The sequence below is a fragment of the Rhinolophus sinicus genome, chromosome 14 (genome assembly GCF_057876585.1).
Source record: "Rhinolophus sinicus isolate RSI-liver-muscle chromosome 14, RSI-T2T, whole genome shotgun sequence".
Lineage (NCBI taxonomy): Eukaryota > Metazoa > Chordata > Mammalia > Chiroptera > Rhinolophidae > Rhinolophus > Rhinolophus sinicus.
The window spans coordinates 176168984-176184859 of NC_142514.1; the positions used below are offsets into that span (position 1 = coordinate 176168984).

Sequence of the window (15876 nt, forward strand, 5' to 3'; positions counted from 1 at the left end):
TTACACTAGCAAAAAATCCATTCAAAGTGAATAGGAAAATGGTTTCAAGTGAATTTAACATTTAATTGGTGTTGTTTGGGAATGGGTCTTGTCATTAGTGTAAATTCTCCATCATGTCAAAATAAACACTGAATTATATATTGTTATGTATAGTAGCATGTTATTATATATGATGACCTATGGTATGTATATATTTTGATATACTATGGTATATATGCAACATAATGTACTATATATATATATATATATATATATGTATACATATATATATATACATATATATATATAAAATTGTGATGTAAATTGTATATATATAAAGAGTTGTTCATCTAAAGCAGTGGCCATTACCACTTTTTAGCTTACATAGTACTTTTTATCTTCACTTAAGAACCAGTCTTCTTTTACAACTCTATTTAATGTGGCCCTTTTCCAAGTCATTACAGCAAGAATTCTGAAAAGAAATATGAATATATTTACCACAACTTAAATTCTTATTTCTAAAATTTACTAAAATTTGGCAGAGAGTGATTTATTGAATGAGACAATCAGGATAGAGGGGTGTTAGGAATTGTATTTCAGAGAAAACAGATCTCATGCTATTTTATAGCTTAGTGTCACTATGTTAAAATCTTTTCTGTATCCTCTAAGGACAACATTTTTCATCTCATAAAATTCTTTGATGAAGTAAGCTTTTGTAAAATATAATCACTACTACATTCTTATGGATAATTCTGCTTAATTTTCACAAGTATTTTCTTTAGGAGGATGTTATGCTAAAGGTGTTACTATCGTTAAGGAAATGATGTGTCAATAGCCCCAGTGAAAAGTAGGGAAGAGACAACACTCCTCCAGAATGAATCCAGACAGCAATATTCCATGTTCTCTTTCTCATTAAATATATAATTTGGCGATATATGTATTAAAACCACTACTTTGACATACAGAGATTGCAAGTCTTCAGCAATGGCTCACCAAGTCCTATATTGGATCACCCATATATTCGGTGGCCAGAAGACAGAAAATGCTACTATTCAGAAGACTGATATAATATAAACATCAGAAAAAAGAAAAATGCATGAGAATAATTTTTAATCTTCAAGAAATGTCTGGAGCCCTAGCTGGCAACCATTGACTAGCCCAAGAATTATATGTAAAGTCAGATGACTGTTTTTATAAACCATGTCACAGGTTTTTTTCCAGTCAGCCTCAATTATATTTGCTGGTAATGGAGAGCAGATTAATGAGTTCAGAGAGTAATTTCTAGACTCTAGAGTTCTTTGTGAATTAAAAGATTGGGAAGGTAAGGGATAGAGAGCTAAAAAGAGAAAATACAAATATCTCAAGGAAATTTGTAAAAATAAAGTCATACTCCTAACAGGTTAATTGGCGTGGATTTTATAATGATATACACATTATTAATATTTTCTTTAAAATTAGCAAAGGTTTTTCTCCATTCATAGTTCCTGTTTAGATGAGCAAAAATTTGAGCACGTTTAAAAAAAACTAACATAAAACATTAGTGAAAAGAAAATAATTCTAATGTGTAAACAAGTAAGTTTTCCCCTCAAGGTAACTGATATTGTGAAATGTCTCTTTCCTCAAAAATAGCACTATAATGGTTATCTCTATGGATCTGAATATAAAATACAATAGACCCAATCATTCCACCAAGAATTATACTGAAATCCAGCCAACACTTCAATTTCTGGTCCTTTAAACTTTTTCAAATGCTTCTCCATACTAGGTGGATATGGATTGACCCTTATAATAATCCCAGAATTCCCAAGAAAAACCATGGTTTCATCATTTTATTAATTGTGAATTGTTAAAGACAAGAGGCCCCAAATGGAGTGGCTTATGCTAATTCCCAAATAACTAAATTTAAACTTAACTTAGTTACATTTTTGGGTCTCCCAGAAATGGAACCTTAAATCTGTCAATCAAGAATCACCTCGTCAGTGTTAGTTAGATAATTTGCCTGTAGACCCCTATGAGGAAAGTAACTAGATGACTTGTTCAAGAACTTGGTAAAGAGAAGATGAAAAATCAGGTATCTGAACTCGTGGGACAGACTGTTTTTATAACATTGTGATTCCAGCTTTACTAAATATCAGAAACATAAACTACTGACATTACTATCTCCATCATAACCATAATCTTTATCATCACTTTTCTCATCATCATGATGGTCTTCATCATGACCAGGTATAAAAGTCTTATATGAAACCTTAAATGAAAAGGAATATACACTTACGTACTTTCATGAATAAAATACATAAGTAAATAAATGTGGCAAATCATGTTAGATGATAGATGATGTAATGGGTTGATGAAGTGAAACATAGAGCAGGAGCCAACATTGTCTTATCCACAGGTGTACAATTATAACTAAAACTACAGAACAGCAGAAGTGTCAACAAACGAATGTTCCCAGAGACAGATGCACTAAATCATCTCTTAATGTGAGTTGCTGATTCAAGAATCTGGAATTGGGAGGATAGGCATTAATGTTCTGCTGACAGATGTTCACTTTCCCTGATAACACCATGCAAAGGTTTGATAATTTCAAACCCATTAGAAAAGGTTAAAGACATGGAAGCTTAGGCACCCTAATGTAAATGCACATGTGCTGGCTTCGGGGATCTGGAAAATAACTTCTAACATTTGTCTTCACTTTTAAACTCATAGATGTTTCCTTTCAGAAATATGACTTGGCCTGGGAGTAGCTGTTTGAAGCACAGTTATGAAAGAGATAAAGTAACTTAAAGCAAATTACTTTGGGATCATAATTGCTAATGAGAACATAGAAATGTGTGCCAAGCAAACTGGCTGAGACAGGTAGGAATGTTCTGTTGTATCATGAGTTTTTGCAGGAAGTTATTAGGAAGAAAACTAAGTCATGTAAGCTTTTCTTTAGGTATTATGATTGGAGTAATTTCACATGGATGCATAGTAGGTTAAATAAATATACTCCTGATGTTTACTGATGCTCTAAAATTTCTAGATTTTGGCAGGAGTCTGATGTAGGGCATAGCAATATTCATTTATCCATTCACTCATGTAATTACTCATTCAAACATTCATTACTCAGCTGCTATTGGCCAGTCTCTGTGCCATAGAATGAGAGAACACTAACAAATACATGTGTGAAGATATAGGAAATTATTCAGGTAAATAGTCTTGTACACTTCTTAGTATATTTAAGCCAAAATCTTAACAGATTGAATTCTGTTTTTAGTTTTTATATAGAATATGTGATGCACATTACTATTTTATTCATGAGGCAGGATTATTCTTCTTTAGACATAGAGCACTGAAGATAGATAAATTGGCCTAGTCTATATATATCCATGCACATTAAATTGTAGGTTAGTGTTTAAAAGTATGTAAAAGAACATCACAAGCTGGAAGTGGTTAACATCTTAAAAGGGGAATATAGAAATTTGAAATGTTTCTCTGATAACTCTGTGGCAAGCACTACAACAATTACAATTACATTATTTTTTAAGTAATAATTTTCTCAGAGCTGCAATAACATCCTTGTTCCTAAGGCTGTATATCATAGGATTAAACATGGGAGTCACTATGGTGTAGAAAAGAGAGAGCAGTTTGTCCATTCCTGCAGAATGATCAGATTTGGGCCTTAAGTAGGTAATGGTGGCAGATCCAAAGAATAAAACCACGACTAGCAGGTGGGAAGAACATGTGGAGAAGACTTTGGCCCGTCCTCTGGCTGTGGGCAACCTCAGAACGGTGAAAATGATTTTACTGTAAGAGGCAAGTATCGACACAAAAGGGACTGCAATGAATAAAATAGCTGCCACATAGATCAACACCTCCTGTACAGAAGTGTCCTCACAAGCTAGCTTGAGAATGGGGGGTACGTCACAGAAGAAGTGGTTAATTTGATTGCAATCACAGAAATGTAGAGAAAAAATCTGGCATGTTTGTCCTATCTGGACTGGAATTCCACCGATCCAGGAGCCAACAGCCAGTTGGGTACACACCTTTTGGTTCATGACGAGAGGATAGTGCAGAGGGTTACAAATGGCCACGTAGCGATCATAGGCCATCACCACCAGGAGGAAACATTCAGTGGTTCCCAGCATAAGGAAGAAGCACATTTGGATGGCACAGTCCAGCACAGAAATGATCCTATCCTGAGTCCAAAGGTTCACCAGAATCCTAGGGAGAGTGACGGACACGTAACAGATTTCCAACAAGGAAAAATTTGCCAGGAAAAAATACATGGGTTTCTGTAGTGCAATGTCCAGCCTGGTTATTATTATTATGAGACTATTTCCAATTAAGATAATCATGTAAATGATGGAGAACAGCACAAATAGTAACCCTTGGAGCTGTGGAAGGTCAGAAAATCCCAGGAGTACAAACTGCGTCACTGTGGAAACATTGTCTTCTGTTTTCCTCTCTTTATAGTTCATCTGTGGGAATGATTTAATTGGAAGTACAAGTTAAACCACTTTCCTTGGCTTTTATTTTCTTATTTATAAAATGAGAATGTCCTGCCTTCTGATTGTTCCCATTGTCTGTAAAAACAAAACCTGTAACTGCCAGGTGCTCTAAAAAGTGTGTTGAAATGTATTTTCATTATTATTAAATGTATCTGTAAGAAAATAAATCCCCTTTTGCTTTTTGTTTCTGCTTGGGTTATTATATTTTTTCATTCTGTTGATGATATATGTGATTATAATTTTACCATTCATCTGGACACCTAAAAATTCAAAATATGTTTAATTGTAACAATGATGCCTGACATGGTTGTCTCCTCTCCTTTTAGTTCTGTTTCTGATTATCATGAATTCAATGTTAAATTTAATTACAGAAGTAATACATTGTAGGTCATCTAAAATAGTGTTTAGGAATGAGCAGGGTTAATTTTTTAAAGTGATGGTTTTCCGGTGGTATTTTCAAAGTCTTGTTTAGCTTTGATATTCTGCATATTTAGGCTATATTATTACCAAAAAAAAAAAAAAAAAAAAAAAAAAAAAAAAAAAAAAAAAAAAAAAAAAAAAGATAAACTGGCCATTAAATAGTATGGGATGTTTTTTAATCTTTTTTTTCTTTTTAAAAAAATCTTTTATTTATTTAAAGTCTTTTTCCAGGACCCATCAGCTCCAAGTCAAGTAGTTGTCTCAATCTAGTTGTGGAGGGTGCAGCTCACAGTGGCCCACATGGGGATCGAACCAGCAACCCTGTTGTTAAGAGCACTGCGCTGTAACCACCTGAGCTAACTGACCACCCTCTATTTAATCTTTAATATCGTGTTATTTCAATGTAAGATCTATGATAGCAACACTCATAATTTTTATTCATATTTTGCAACAGGAAGAAAGGGAACTCTCTTTCTGTCCAGGTAAGTTCAAGAGGTAAAGAGGAAGGCTCATCTAGCATTTATCTTCAGAAAACCAGTTCTGACTAAAATGTGCACCCCACACACACTTATTGTATAACAGACATCAACCACAACTCATCTCTGAGATTTTCCTAAATCACCCACATTCTCATTAATGCTGCCATTCTGCTGAACTCATTTAATCCAGTCTGTCTTTTTCTTGCAGGTATGTGTGTGTTTATGCATGTGAGTGTGTTTGGTGTGTTTGCCCATCTTTATTATATACATTTCTTATTGCTACAACTAGATTATAAGCTTCTGATATTGTATACATCTTTCTATGCAATGCATAGTATATTAGTTCTACAAAATATGATTTACTAACTTTTTTTTGTTAACCCTTTATTACAAGTCTCATACTTATAGAAGTATATGTGGACTTAAGTGAAAAATGAACTAACTTCTTAAATAAATAACAATTCAGTCAAATCGGTTGCTTCTTTAAGTGGTCCCCAAGGTGTAAGCATGGGTTCCTACTCAAATGCTGAACCTCCACTCACTTTCTCCTGGTGTAGATCAAGCAGATCTCCTCCTCTCCTCTCCTCTCCTCTCCTCTCCTCTCCTCTCCTCTCCTCTCCTCTCCTCTCCTCTCCTCTCCTCTCCTCTCCTCTCCTCTCCTCTCCTCTCCTCTCCTCTCCTCTCCTCTCCTCTCCTCTCCTCTCCTCTTTTCTCTCTCTCTCTCTCTCTCTCTCTCTCTCTCTCTCTCTCTCTCTCTCCCTCCCTCTCTCTCTCTCTCTCTCTCTCTCTCTCTCTCTCTCTCTCTCTCTCTCTCTCTCTCTCTCTCTCTCTCAGAATTATACTCTTGTCATTCACTGTTTGAATCAGTAGCACGTTACTCCATTGTTTTCAGCATGTGCTAGATAACTTCCATATTATGCGTTAACTAATTTGAAAGTCAATAGAGACCAAGTCTCCACAAAGAAGAGACATATATAACCCTATTCTAGGGTGTTAAGTGCGGACAATAGTTAAGATTTCAACTACTACAAAAATGCAGACACAAGAGGCTCAGGAGCAACACTCCATGTAAAACTTGGGCGTCCTGAGGATTTTCTGTGACTGAGAAAAGGAAAGTTAAGTAATAATTTATTTCACCAACTGCAATATTCCAGATTACCTATTAAAGTACTACAGGTATTTAAACCTTCCTCCATAATTATACAATTCTCCCAATGAAAATTTGATTGTAGAGAATGTAAAAATGCTGTAACTGAGTCTCTAAGATGGTCAGAAACTAGCAGCTGATAGGTGACATTACTAAGATGATTTCATGTGTAGAAGAAAGACTACACAGTATGTTTTTTTTCACTACACCATCCTGCACACTTTTAACCATGTTTTATTCATCTATTTAATTCAATGTAGCATCTAATACTTGGGCAATGATTAAAACTGTTTATTGAATGACTCACTCCATCTTTCTTGGCTAGCATGCATCACACACCCACATTTGATGAGCTCACCATTGCTCTCAGGAACTGCGATCCTCTTTATTCTCTTTATTGGATCTGCTCTTTATGTAACCTCTTCTCATTCTTCAACTCTCTCTCTCTGTCTCTATCTCTCTCTCTACATTATTCTCTACTGTACAAATGGGGGAGTACTTTTAAAGAGCAAACTGAAACTTAGGTGCCAAAAATAATTAGCAACAAAAAGCAGCAACAGAACTTGCAATCAAAAACATAGTGTTCTGCATCTACTACATCTGTTTTCTGGCCTTAATTTTCTATTTGTAAAATAGTGACAATTTTATGAATATTCAATAGAATTCAATATAAAACCATTTGTAAAACAAATAATGTAATTATTCAAATCCTATCCAAATCATACTAATCTTCTAAAAACTTTCTCACCAAAAAAAGCTTCCTCAAATCTTGCAATATACAGGCTGTTTTTCTGACTTCTAGAAGGTTTTAGGTGCTTCTATTTATGCACTTCAGAAAGAAAACTGCTATATAATTCAACTAAATCTGGCCACTCTTGTTTTTATTCAAATATTTTCTGAGTATTTCTCTGGTATTCCACTGAAGTAATTACTTCTTTTGATGTGGAGATTGTGATATCAATTACACAAACTGTCATTCCAATGTATGTAATGCTTATATTCAGAACAAGATTATAAAATCAAATTGAAGATAGGAAATAGAAATCAGAAATTGGTGAATGCAATTTCAAAGCTTTTTTTTTTGAAGTCTCTAAAGATAAAAATGAAAACATGCTAATCTCTTTAATATTTTCAGATTCATTTATCCTGGAACTTAACTATTAACAAACAAGGAATCCTTTTGCTACTAATAGGATACAAAACCATTGCAGTAAAGTGCATTCACTATCTTGCTCCTCCTTAATTATATATAATTAAATTCTTATGTGATCCCCAGATTTAATTCATGCAAAATACTTAAATATGTGCTTAGCACATGCAATCAATAAACATTAGCACCTAAAGATGATGATAACCATGATTATTACGATGATTGTAATGACAATATCAGTAATTTTGATATATTGGCCCATTATATTAAATGCAATTGGTATTTTCTCATTTGATGTTATAATAATGAGTCAGAAATATACAAAATCTACCTAAATCAGTGTTTTTAACACTAAGCAATAATAACAAAGACTCTTTTTAAAAATTTCTGTAAATAAATGTTCTTTGCCCATGCGGAAATAAATACAGCTAAATGTAAAAATAAATTGGACAAGAATAATTCACACTGACCTGTTTGGATTGACGTTAAATATACTTACCTTTACTGACTGAATTAAAAGGTAGAGAGAGCATGAGGAAAAAAACTGTTTTGGGTTCTTCTTATTTTATTTTTTTTAGATTAGATAATTTCCTTTTTTTGACATAGAGGTTAATCACCTTCTAAAATATATTCTATGGTCATAACAAATAGTGCTCTTTAAGTAGGAAATATTCTTTACCCTCGAGATCAGGTAATTTCCCAATTGAATTAAACCATTCTGCCTGCCACTCAAGGAGTTTGATACAACAACCAAACACCTATTTTGCCATATGACTCCTTCTCTAAATTCTCTACCTTTCTGTTTTGTGATTATTAAAAAATATAGGATTGAAAATCAGGAATTTATAATTACATGTGACTTATGATATACACTAATATGTTTTAAAATACAAATGTGTAGTGTCTTAAATTAGAGAGAAATTTATTTCTGTCATTAAAATGCAAAAGAAATAAGTCTAGGACTGTGGAATGATAACATCATCTTCAACGTGACTCACTCCTTCTTCTGCACATTCACGTCAGCCAGGCAGGACTCGTCATCTCCCAGACCACAGAAGGGGTGGGGGAGCAGCCACAATCCATAAAATAAAATAAAATACATCAAACCTTTGTATTCCAAACTAAACCATTAAGAAAGTGAAAGAGAAGACACAGACAGAAAATATTTGTATATCATATGTTTGGTAAAGGATTTGTATGCAGAGTATATAAAGAATCCTTCCAACTCAGTAGTAAAAGACAACCCCATTTAATGTATGTGAAAGATTTGAATAGATATGACACCAAAAAGATCACAAGCATACACACAAAAATAATCAAAATCACAGCTCATTATGGAAAAGCAAATTAAAACCACAATGTAATACAACTTCACACTCACTAGATTGACTATAACAAAAAAGAGTCAATAACAAGAGTTGGGAAGATGCAGTATAGAGACAATATATGAAAATACATTTTTATTAATTGATTTTTATTTCCAATTTATTATAAAATGCATCCTTGTGTATCTCCAATCTTTTGTATCAATTTCTGTCTATAAAATGTAATAATGCCGACTATCATTAAATATGTCACAGCAATATTATGAAAATGTAATCATGATCTTTTATCCAAAGAGTCTTATTGGAAAATGCAAGAATGTTGGAGAAAGATGCATTTGATGAAATCTAGTTTTTCATAGAATGAAGGTACCCATTTAAACGATGACACTTTAAAAATTAGACAATTTTAATGTAAATCCTCTTGTAACAATTTTGAAATTTCCCTTTTTAACTTTTGAGTGGAGTGCCTTCTGCTTTGGCTTCTCATGATATGCTTGAATAAATATCTGCTACTTTCCTGCACTTTCAGAGCCCACTGCTGTTTGTAGACAAGGGACATAGTTGAGTGTTATACTGAATCGCCATAGGTCACTTATTTTCTTATATTTCTATTTTCTTCTTGCTTCTCATCAATTGATTTCCAAAAATCTAGAAATGTTTCTAATTAACTAATTTCATTTCTTTCTACTTTTTTTCACTGTCATCTATCATTGTACTATCATCATTTATAAACTAGATTCCCAATGAAAGGTGATTTTTCTCTAAGAAATGATTTCTCTATAGAGTCATTGCTAGGTCTAAACGTACACATAATTTTAATCAATATCCATTATCAACCTGGTTTTAAAAATGACTGTTACAACTCTATGCAAATGAATGACATGGTTTCCAGTATGTGATATAACGCACTATATTACAATTGAATTTATTACATCAATCCTCATCAAAAGAAGGGACATTTCACAATAAAATATAGAATTCCCAAAAGAGTGATTTGCTATTTGTGGACACATACGTGACTGCATAAGTAGAGACAGAAATGTCTCTTAACGTTATAAGCAATTTTAAATTTGGAAATAATTCCCAATATATAGACAGATAAATTGAATTTAAGATAAATAGGTATTGAAATTTTATTAAAAATATGTAAGAAATCAATTCCTGTAAATAAATTCATTTTTTAAATGATGTAAATTATTTACATAGCAATTATCTCGGTGCCATTATCACATCCTTGTTCCTTAGACTGTATATCAGGTGGTTAAACAAGGAAATCACAAGAGTGTAGAAAAGAGAAGGTACTTTGTCAGTTCCTGCTGAGTCCTGGGTCTTGGGTCATAAATATGTGATAATGGCTGATCCAAAGAACAATTATAAAATGAGATGAGCAAGTGGAAAAAGCTGTGACCCTACTTGTGGCTGATGGTATTTTAAGGATTGTAGTGATGATTTTGCCATAGGAGACAAGTATCAACAGAAATGGAATCACGATAAACAACACAGCAACTATGTAGACCATCATTTCATTCACAAAGGTGTCCCCACAGGCCAGCTTGAGTATTGTTGGGATGTCACAGAAGAAGTGGTTGATGAGTTAGAAGCACAAAAGGGCAGAGAGAAAATCTGGAATGTCTGCTCTATTTGGACTGGAATTCCACTGATCCAGGAGCCAGCCACCAACTGGACACAGGCCTTGGAGTTCATGAATAGAGGGTAGTTCAGAGGGTTACAAATGGCCATATAGGGGTTCAGGCCATCACGACCAGAAGGAAACACTTGGTAGCTCCCAGCATAAGAATTCAGCACGTTTGTGCAGCACAGGCAACTGAAGAAATTACTCTTCTTTGGGCTCAAAGATACATGAGCATTCTGGGTTGTATAACTGATGCATAGCAGATTTCCAAACATGAAAATGTTGCCAAGGAAAACATACATGGGGATCAAAAGAGCAGGGCCCAGTTTTGTTATTAGAAATATGGTGCCATTTGCCATCAAGATAATGACATAGATGATTAAGAACAATCCAAATAGAAACCTCTGGAGACAAGGCACCTCAGCAAAGTCCAAGAGAACACATTCCATCAATTTTGTTAGATTTTCTTCTGGTGGTTTTTCTTGGCGTTTCATCTGTGGAAAGAGGAAATTTACCATGTGCTCTCCACCTTGGAAGATTTGTGCATGTATCAAAAATTCTCTGTTTATCCTTTTCTCCATTTTAAGAGTAATGATTTCATTTAAAAAGTGTCTTTTACTTAATATCAGAATCAAATGGTATTTCATGTTTTCTTATGGCAGAGTAGTATTCCATTGTGTGTGTGTGTGTATATATATATATATATATATATATATATATATATATATAATCACATCTTCTTTATCCTATCATCTGTGAAATAGTGCCACTTGCGACAACATGGATCATCTTGAGATTATTATGCTAAGAGAAATAAATCACACAGAAAAAGTCAAGAACCATATGATTTCACTTATATGTGGGGTCTAAAACTGAAAGCAACAAAGGAACAAGACAAACAAATAAAGAAACAAAAACTCATAGACACAAACAATAGTTTAGTGGTTACCAGAGGGTAAGAGGGGAGGGTGATAGATGAGGGTAAACAGGATCAAATATATGGTGATGGAATGAGAACTGACTCTGGGTGGTGAACACACAATGTGGTATATAGCTGATATATTACAGAATTGTGTCCTTGAAACCTGTGTAAATTTACTAATCATTGTCATCCCAATAAATTTTAAGTAAAAAAAAAAAAAAAGAGATTCAAATGCTAAACACCATATTAGATGTTCAGGCATTTTCTAAGATCTATATTGTTCCTAAGTAGAAAAATAGTCACAGTCCTTACCTTTCAGATCATTTAGTGATAGTAAAGCAAGAGTCATCCAAAAGGATTTAGCGAAATTGCAACACTACGAGCTGAAAAGTGATGTGTACACTTGGTACCAAGCCAGGCCGCATTAGAAAATATGATGTATCTATCATTTCTCCATCTTTTTTACCCACATGTCTAGTCAGTTACCAAAATCATGCTAACTCTGTCTTCTATCAATTCCATTCATTTCTGTTTTCATGGGAACTTCCTAAGTTCATACCTTTATAATCTTTTTAAGTTGACATACTTTAAAAATATTCTACATTTTCAGTAGTATTTTGCTTTCATCACTATTCTCTTTCTGAATTTAAGGATAATGTTTTTCTAAGATGTAAATCAAATCGTGGCATTTTTCTCCTAAATTTCCTCCACTGGCTCTCCTTGGTTCTCATGATTGTACTATGCACCATACTAGCGACTGATAAATGTGTCCACCAAATTCAGTTCTCCTTTATTTCATTTTTTAATTTCTATAGTAGCCAGGATGTGTTTCCAGTCTCTCCTGAAACTTGCACGATCATGTGACTTAGTTCATGGCAATGAAATAGGAGAGGAGACAATGTGTGCTGATTTACACATTTACACTTGCTGAAGAGGACGTCTCCTGGAATTCTACTTCATACTTTGGCTGGCTGGCCTGGAATAACCATAGCAACCATGGAAGCCACCAGCAGAAAATGTCAAAGCCGCCTGTCTCTGAATGATTGTTTAGAATTCAGCCTCACACTAAACCTGGGATTCTGACCTAGACAATTCTTTAAAGGCCTCAGATTTTAGTGTCATAAGGGTTTCTTATTCTTCCACTTAGATTAACATATTTAGTATTTTTTTTTAAATAATTATTTTTAATTATCTTTTTTAGTTACAGTTGACATTCAGTATTATTTTATATCAGTTTCAGGTGTACAGCTTGGTGATTAGATATTTATAGAATTTATGCAGTAATCCCCCCAATTAGTCTAGTTTTTCTACTCACGCTTATATGAATTATCTAAGAACTTTCTTCACTCATCCACCATGTTTCAAATGGTCATTATACACCACATGACTGCGCCCACCTGACCACAGCCGATTGGTTCAACAGTGAATGTTATGCCAACATAGGTCAAGCAGAATCATTTCCTGCAACATTTGAGTAAGAGCCAAGATATTTCATTTCCTTTAAATATATACCCAGAAGTGGGATTGCTGGATCATATAATAGCAAGAGAAAGGCAACTACTGTGTTTCCCCGAAAATAAGACCTAACCGGAAAATAAGCTCTAACATGATTTTTCAGGCTGACATCCCTTGAACATAAGCCCTAATGCGTCTTTTGGAGCAAAAATTAATATAAGACCCAGTCTTATTTTCGGGGAAACACAGTATCACATGTGAGCTCCTTGGTTCTGTGGGAACATAAAGAAAGTAAAGTTGAAAGTAGGTGAAAAATAAAGAATATATGAATGAAAAATCTAGTGATAAATGTGCAGGTTTTCAAACCCTTGGCCTAAATATCTGTTCCTATAGACACATCATCAAAAAATATGTCTTCCTCTAAAAATGAATATATGTATTTAAAATACATGAAAGAATAGGTTAGAAGTTTACAACAATAAAAAATATCTAACCACCTACACAGTCCATATTTACGCTTTGTTGCAATCCCTGCTATCCATGTACATGCACTTCAATTATATAAATTAACAAATCTGTGTCTACATGGCTTTTCTGGTATCACTGGTATCCATAGCATAATACTAAGTGAGCAACTGTCTTCTCATAAACTCCTTCTTCCAGAAAATGGTGTCTGCCCCAAGGCCAGACCATTATCACACATGACGATGCTACCAAAAAAAACACCTAGTTTAGTAAGTGTCCCTGTCACCAGAAACAAGAAAAGTAGGGCTTGTGGGTTGCTAAAATTATCTCTGTTCTATAAGCAACATAGTATTTTAGCAAAATAAAAGATAGTCATTTAATTCAATATTCTGTTTATGTTGTATGCTTTATTAATTATTCAAACAAATATGAAGACGTGTAAAATAAACTGCTAGAGATCTTAAAAATAATGAAATCCTGCAGTTACTTACAATCTGATAGTAAATAATCTATGTAAAAAACCTTTCAAAGTTATATATATGTATATAATACATATCTTTTGAAGTCACATACATATATTTCTCAATTTTTCAAAAAGCATGTGAATTTTCAGAATGAAAACATCCCAGCGCTAACACCCTGGACGATAACAACATAACAAGCATAATTACCTGTATTTCAGTGATGATTTCCCTCCCTGACCCCCAAGACTGTCACTCTCTTGAGAATATGGTCTAAATCTTACTCATCTTTGTACCTCGCTCTAAATGACATATAGTAAAACTCAATAAATATTGGGTTGGTTAAGTTTCTGAAGTCGTTGTTGTTATATCTCTATTTTCATCTCAGTTATTAAATAATATACCAATGTTACACCACTTAAGAAAACACAATAAGCACTCTTGTGATATTGTTTCGCGAGATTGATATTTATAAAGAAATAAGGAGGATGTATGTGTGTGTATATTTTACTATGAACCAAGAGATTTCATATATTTTACCTCATTTGATCCTAACACACTCTGGTGAGGTTGGTACGAGGTCTCTGTTTTATAGATGAAGAGACTGAATCTTGATAAGTCAGTGTCTTGATCAAGGTCACATAGTAACTCACAGAGCCTGAGTGCAAACCTAGGTCTGATTGCTAAGCCCCTGATTTCTCTGTGCATTCCTCTGCTTCTCTCTAAAGATCAACAGAACATAAATACATCTAAGTCTCTGAATTCTAAATCTGAGGCCTGACAATCTCCTTTTTGTCAGGTACTTCCCTCTGGAATGACTTCAAAGTAAAGGAAAAGTTTAAAAAATAGAAATAGCATGAACTGCCTTATGGGTATTCACAGGTATTCCTGGGTCCACGAAAACCTGAGATGCCAGATCTGGAATTGGAGGATAGGAAAGCAGGAAGATATGCTGCTTCAGCTCTGGCTCCTCTTTTATGTAGGTAAAACCTGGGCATGAGCTGCAAGGGATACCTAATGCATGGGATCAAAATTCAGTGTGCAGCCCAAGAAGATATATATATTAGTGACATAGTATTGAAAATGGCAGCATTCTTGAGAACACCGTTCAGATCATAAAATGAGAAGTAGGAGGCAGAAGACTAATACAAATTGAGCATCCACCAATAAATTTCCTAAAATTAAATCTCAGGACAATGCTGCTCACTTTTCAGCTGAGGAAACTGAAGATCAAGTACTGATCAAAGCCCTATGTTTGTGCCATATCAGTTGATTGCGAACTATGACTCGAGTCCAGAATTCTTCAGGGACCTCAGGGACTGGGGCAGGAAGAGCAGGAGAGGCTAGGAGGCAGCCAAACACGCGTGTGTGGGACTTCAAAACAACTGATTGTCTCTTTTTAAAAATCTTTTTTGTATATTTATGTTGATAAAAGGTATTCAAATCCTAAAGAAAGTTCAAAAGCCACTACAATATACTATGTTTACGCTTCTGTCTTGATTGGTCATAGCCAGGTATGGCTCGGTTATGGAGACTTTAGGAAACGACCTTCATTCTGAGAGGGGGAAGCAGAGCCAAGCCTTCTTCTAAAGTTCACGTCCAGAGAGTCATGGCAAGAGCTTCTTCAATCAGAGTGAAGACTTGCCTCAAAAAATGTAGCTTGTCCAATTAGGGTGAACTCCCTTGAACGTGCAATGTTGACACAGCTCGCTCTGAAATTGCCTCAAATCTTGGCATTATGTCTCTATGACATCTTTTTATTATGATTGCACACTGTGCCATGAGGCTTGCATCACTCAGAATCTTCTTTATAATGTTTGTAAAAATGTATGACTTGTACAGGACTAGTTCTGTGCTTTGATATTTATATGTAAATTTAATATAAAAAGAATTGGGTGAAAGTTATATTATTCCTAAATAATTACGAGAATTCCAGGTGTTAAGTCT

General features: G+C 34.3%; 1 protein-coding gene and 1 pseudogene across 1 annotated transcript; both read right to left on the reverse strand.

The window, feature by feature from the left end:
- Positions 1 to 3497: 3497 nt before the first annotated feature.
- LOC109439732 (olfactory receptor 10AG1-like) lies at positions 3498 to 4442 on the reverse strand. Its single transcript, XM_019719987.3, has one exon. The coding sequence runs from the start codon at positions 4440 to 4442 to the stop codon at positions 3498 to 3500; it is 945 nt and encodes a 314-aa protein (XP_019575546.3).
- Positions 4443 to 10187: 5745 nt separating this feature from the next.
- Positions 10188 to 11144, reverse strand: LOC148755901 (olfactory receptor 10AG1-like; annotated as a pseudogene).
- Positions 11145 to 15876: the final 4732 nt, after the last annotated feature.

Bases quoted from the DNA above. Each gene is read 5' to 3' on its own strand.
- LOC109439732 (XM_019719987.3), bottom strand. From the start codon at position 4,442: ATGAACTATAAAGAGAGGAAAACAGAAGACAATGTTTCCACAGTGACG.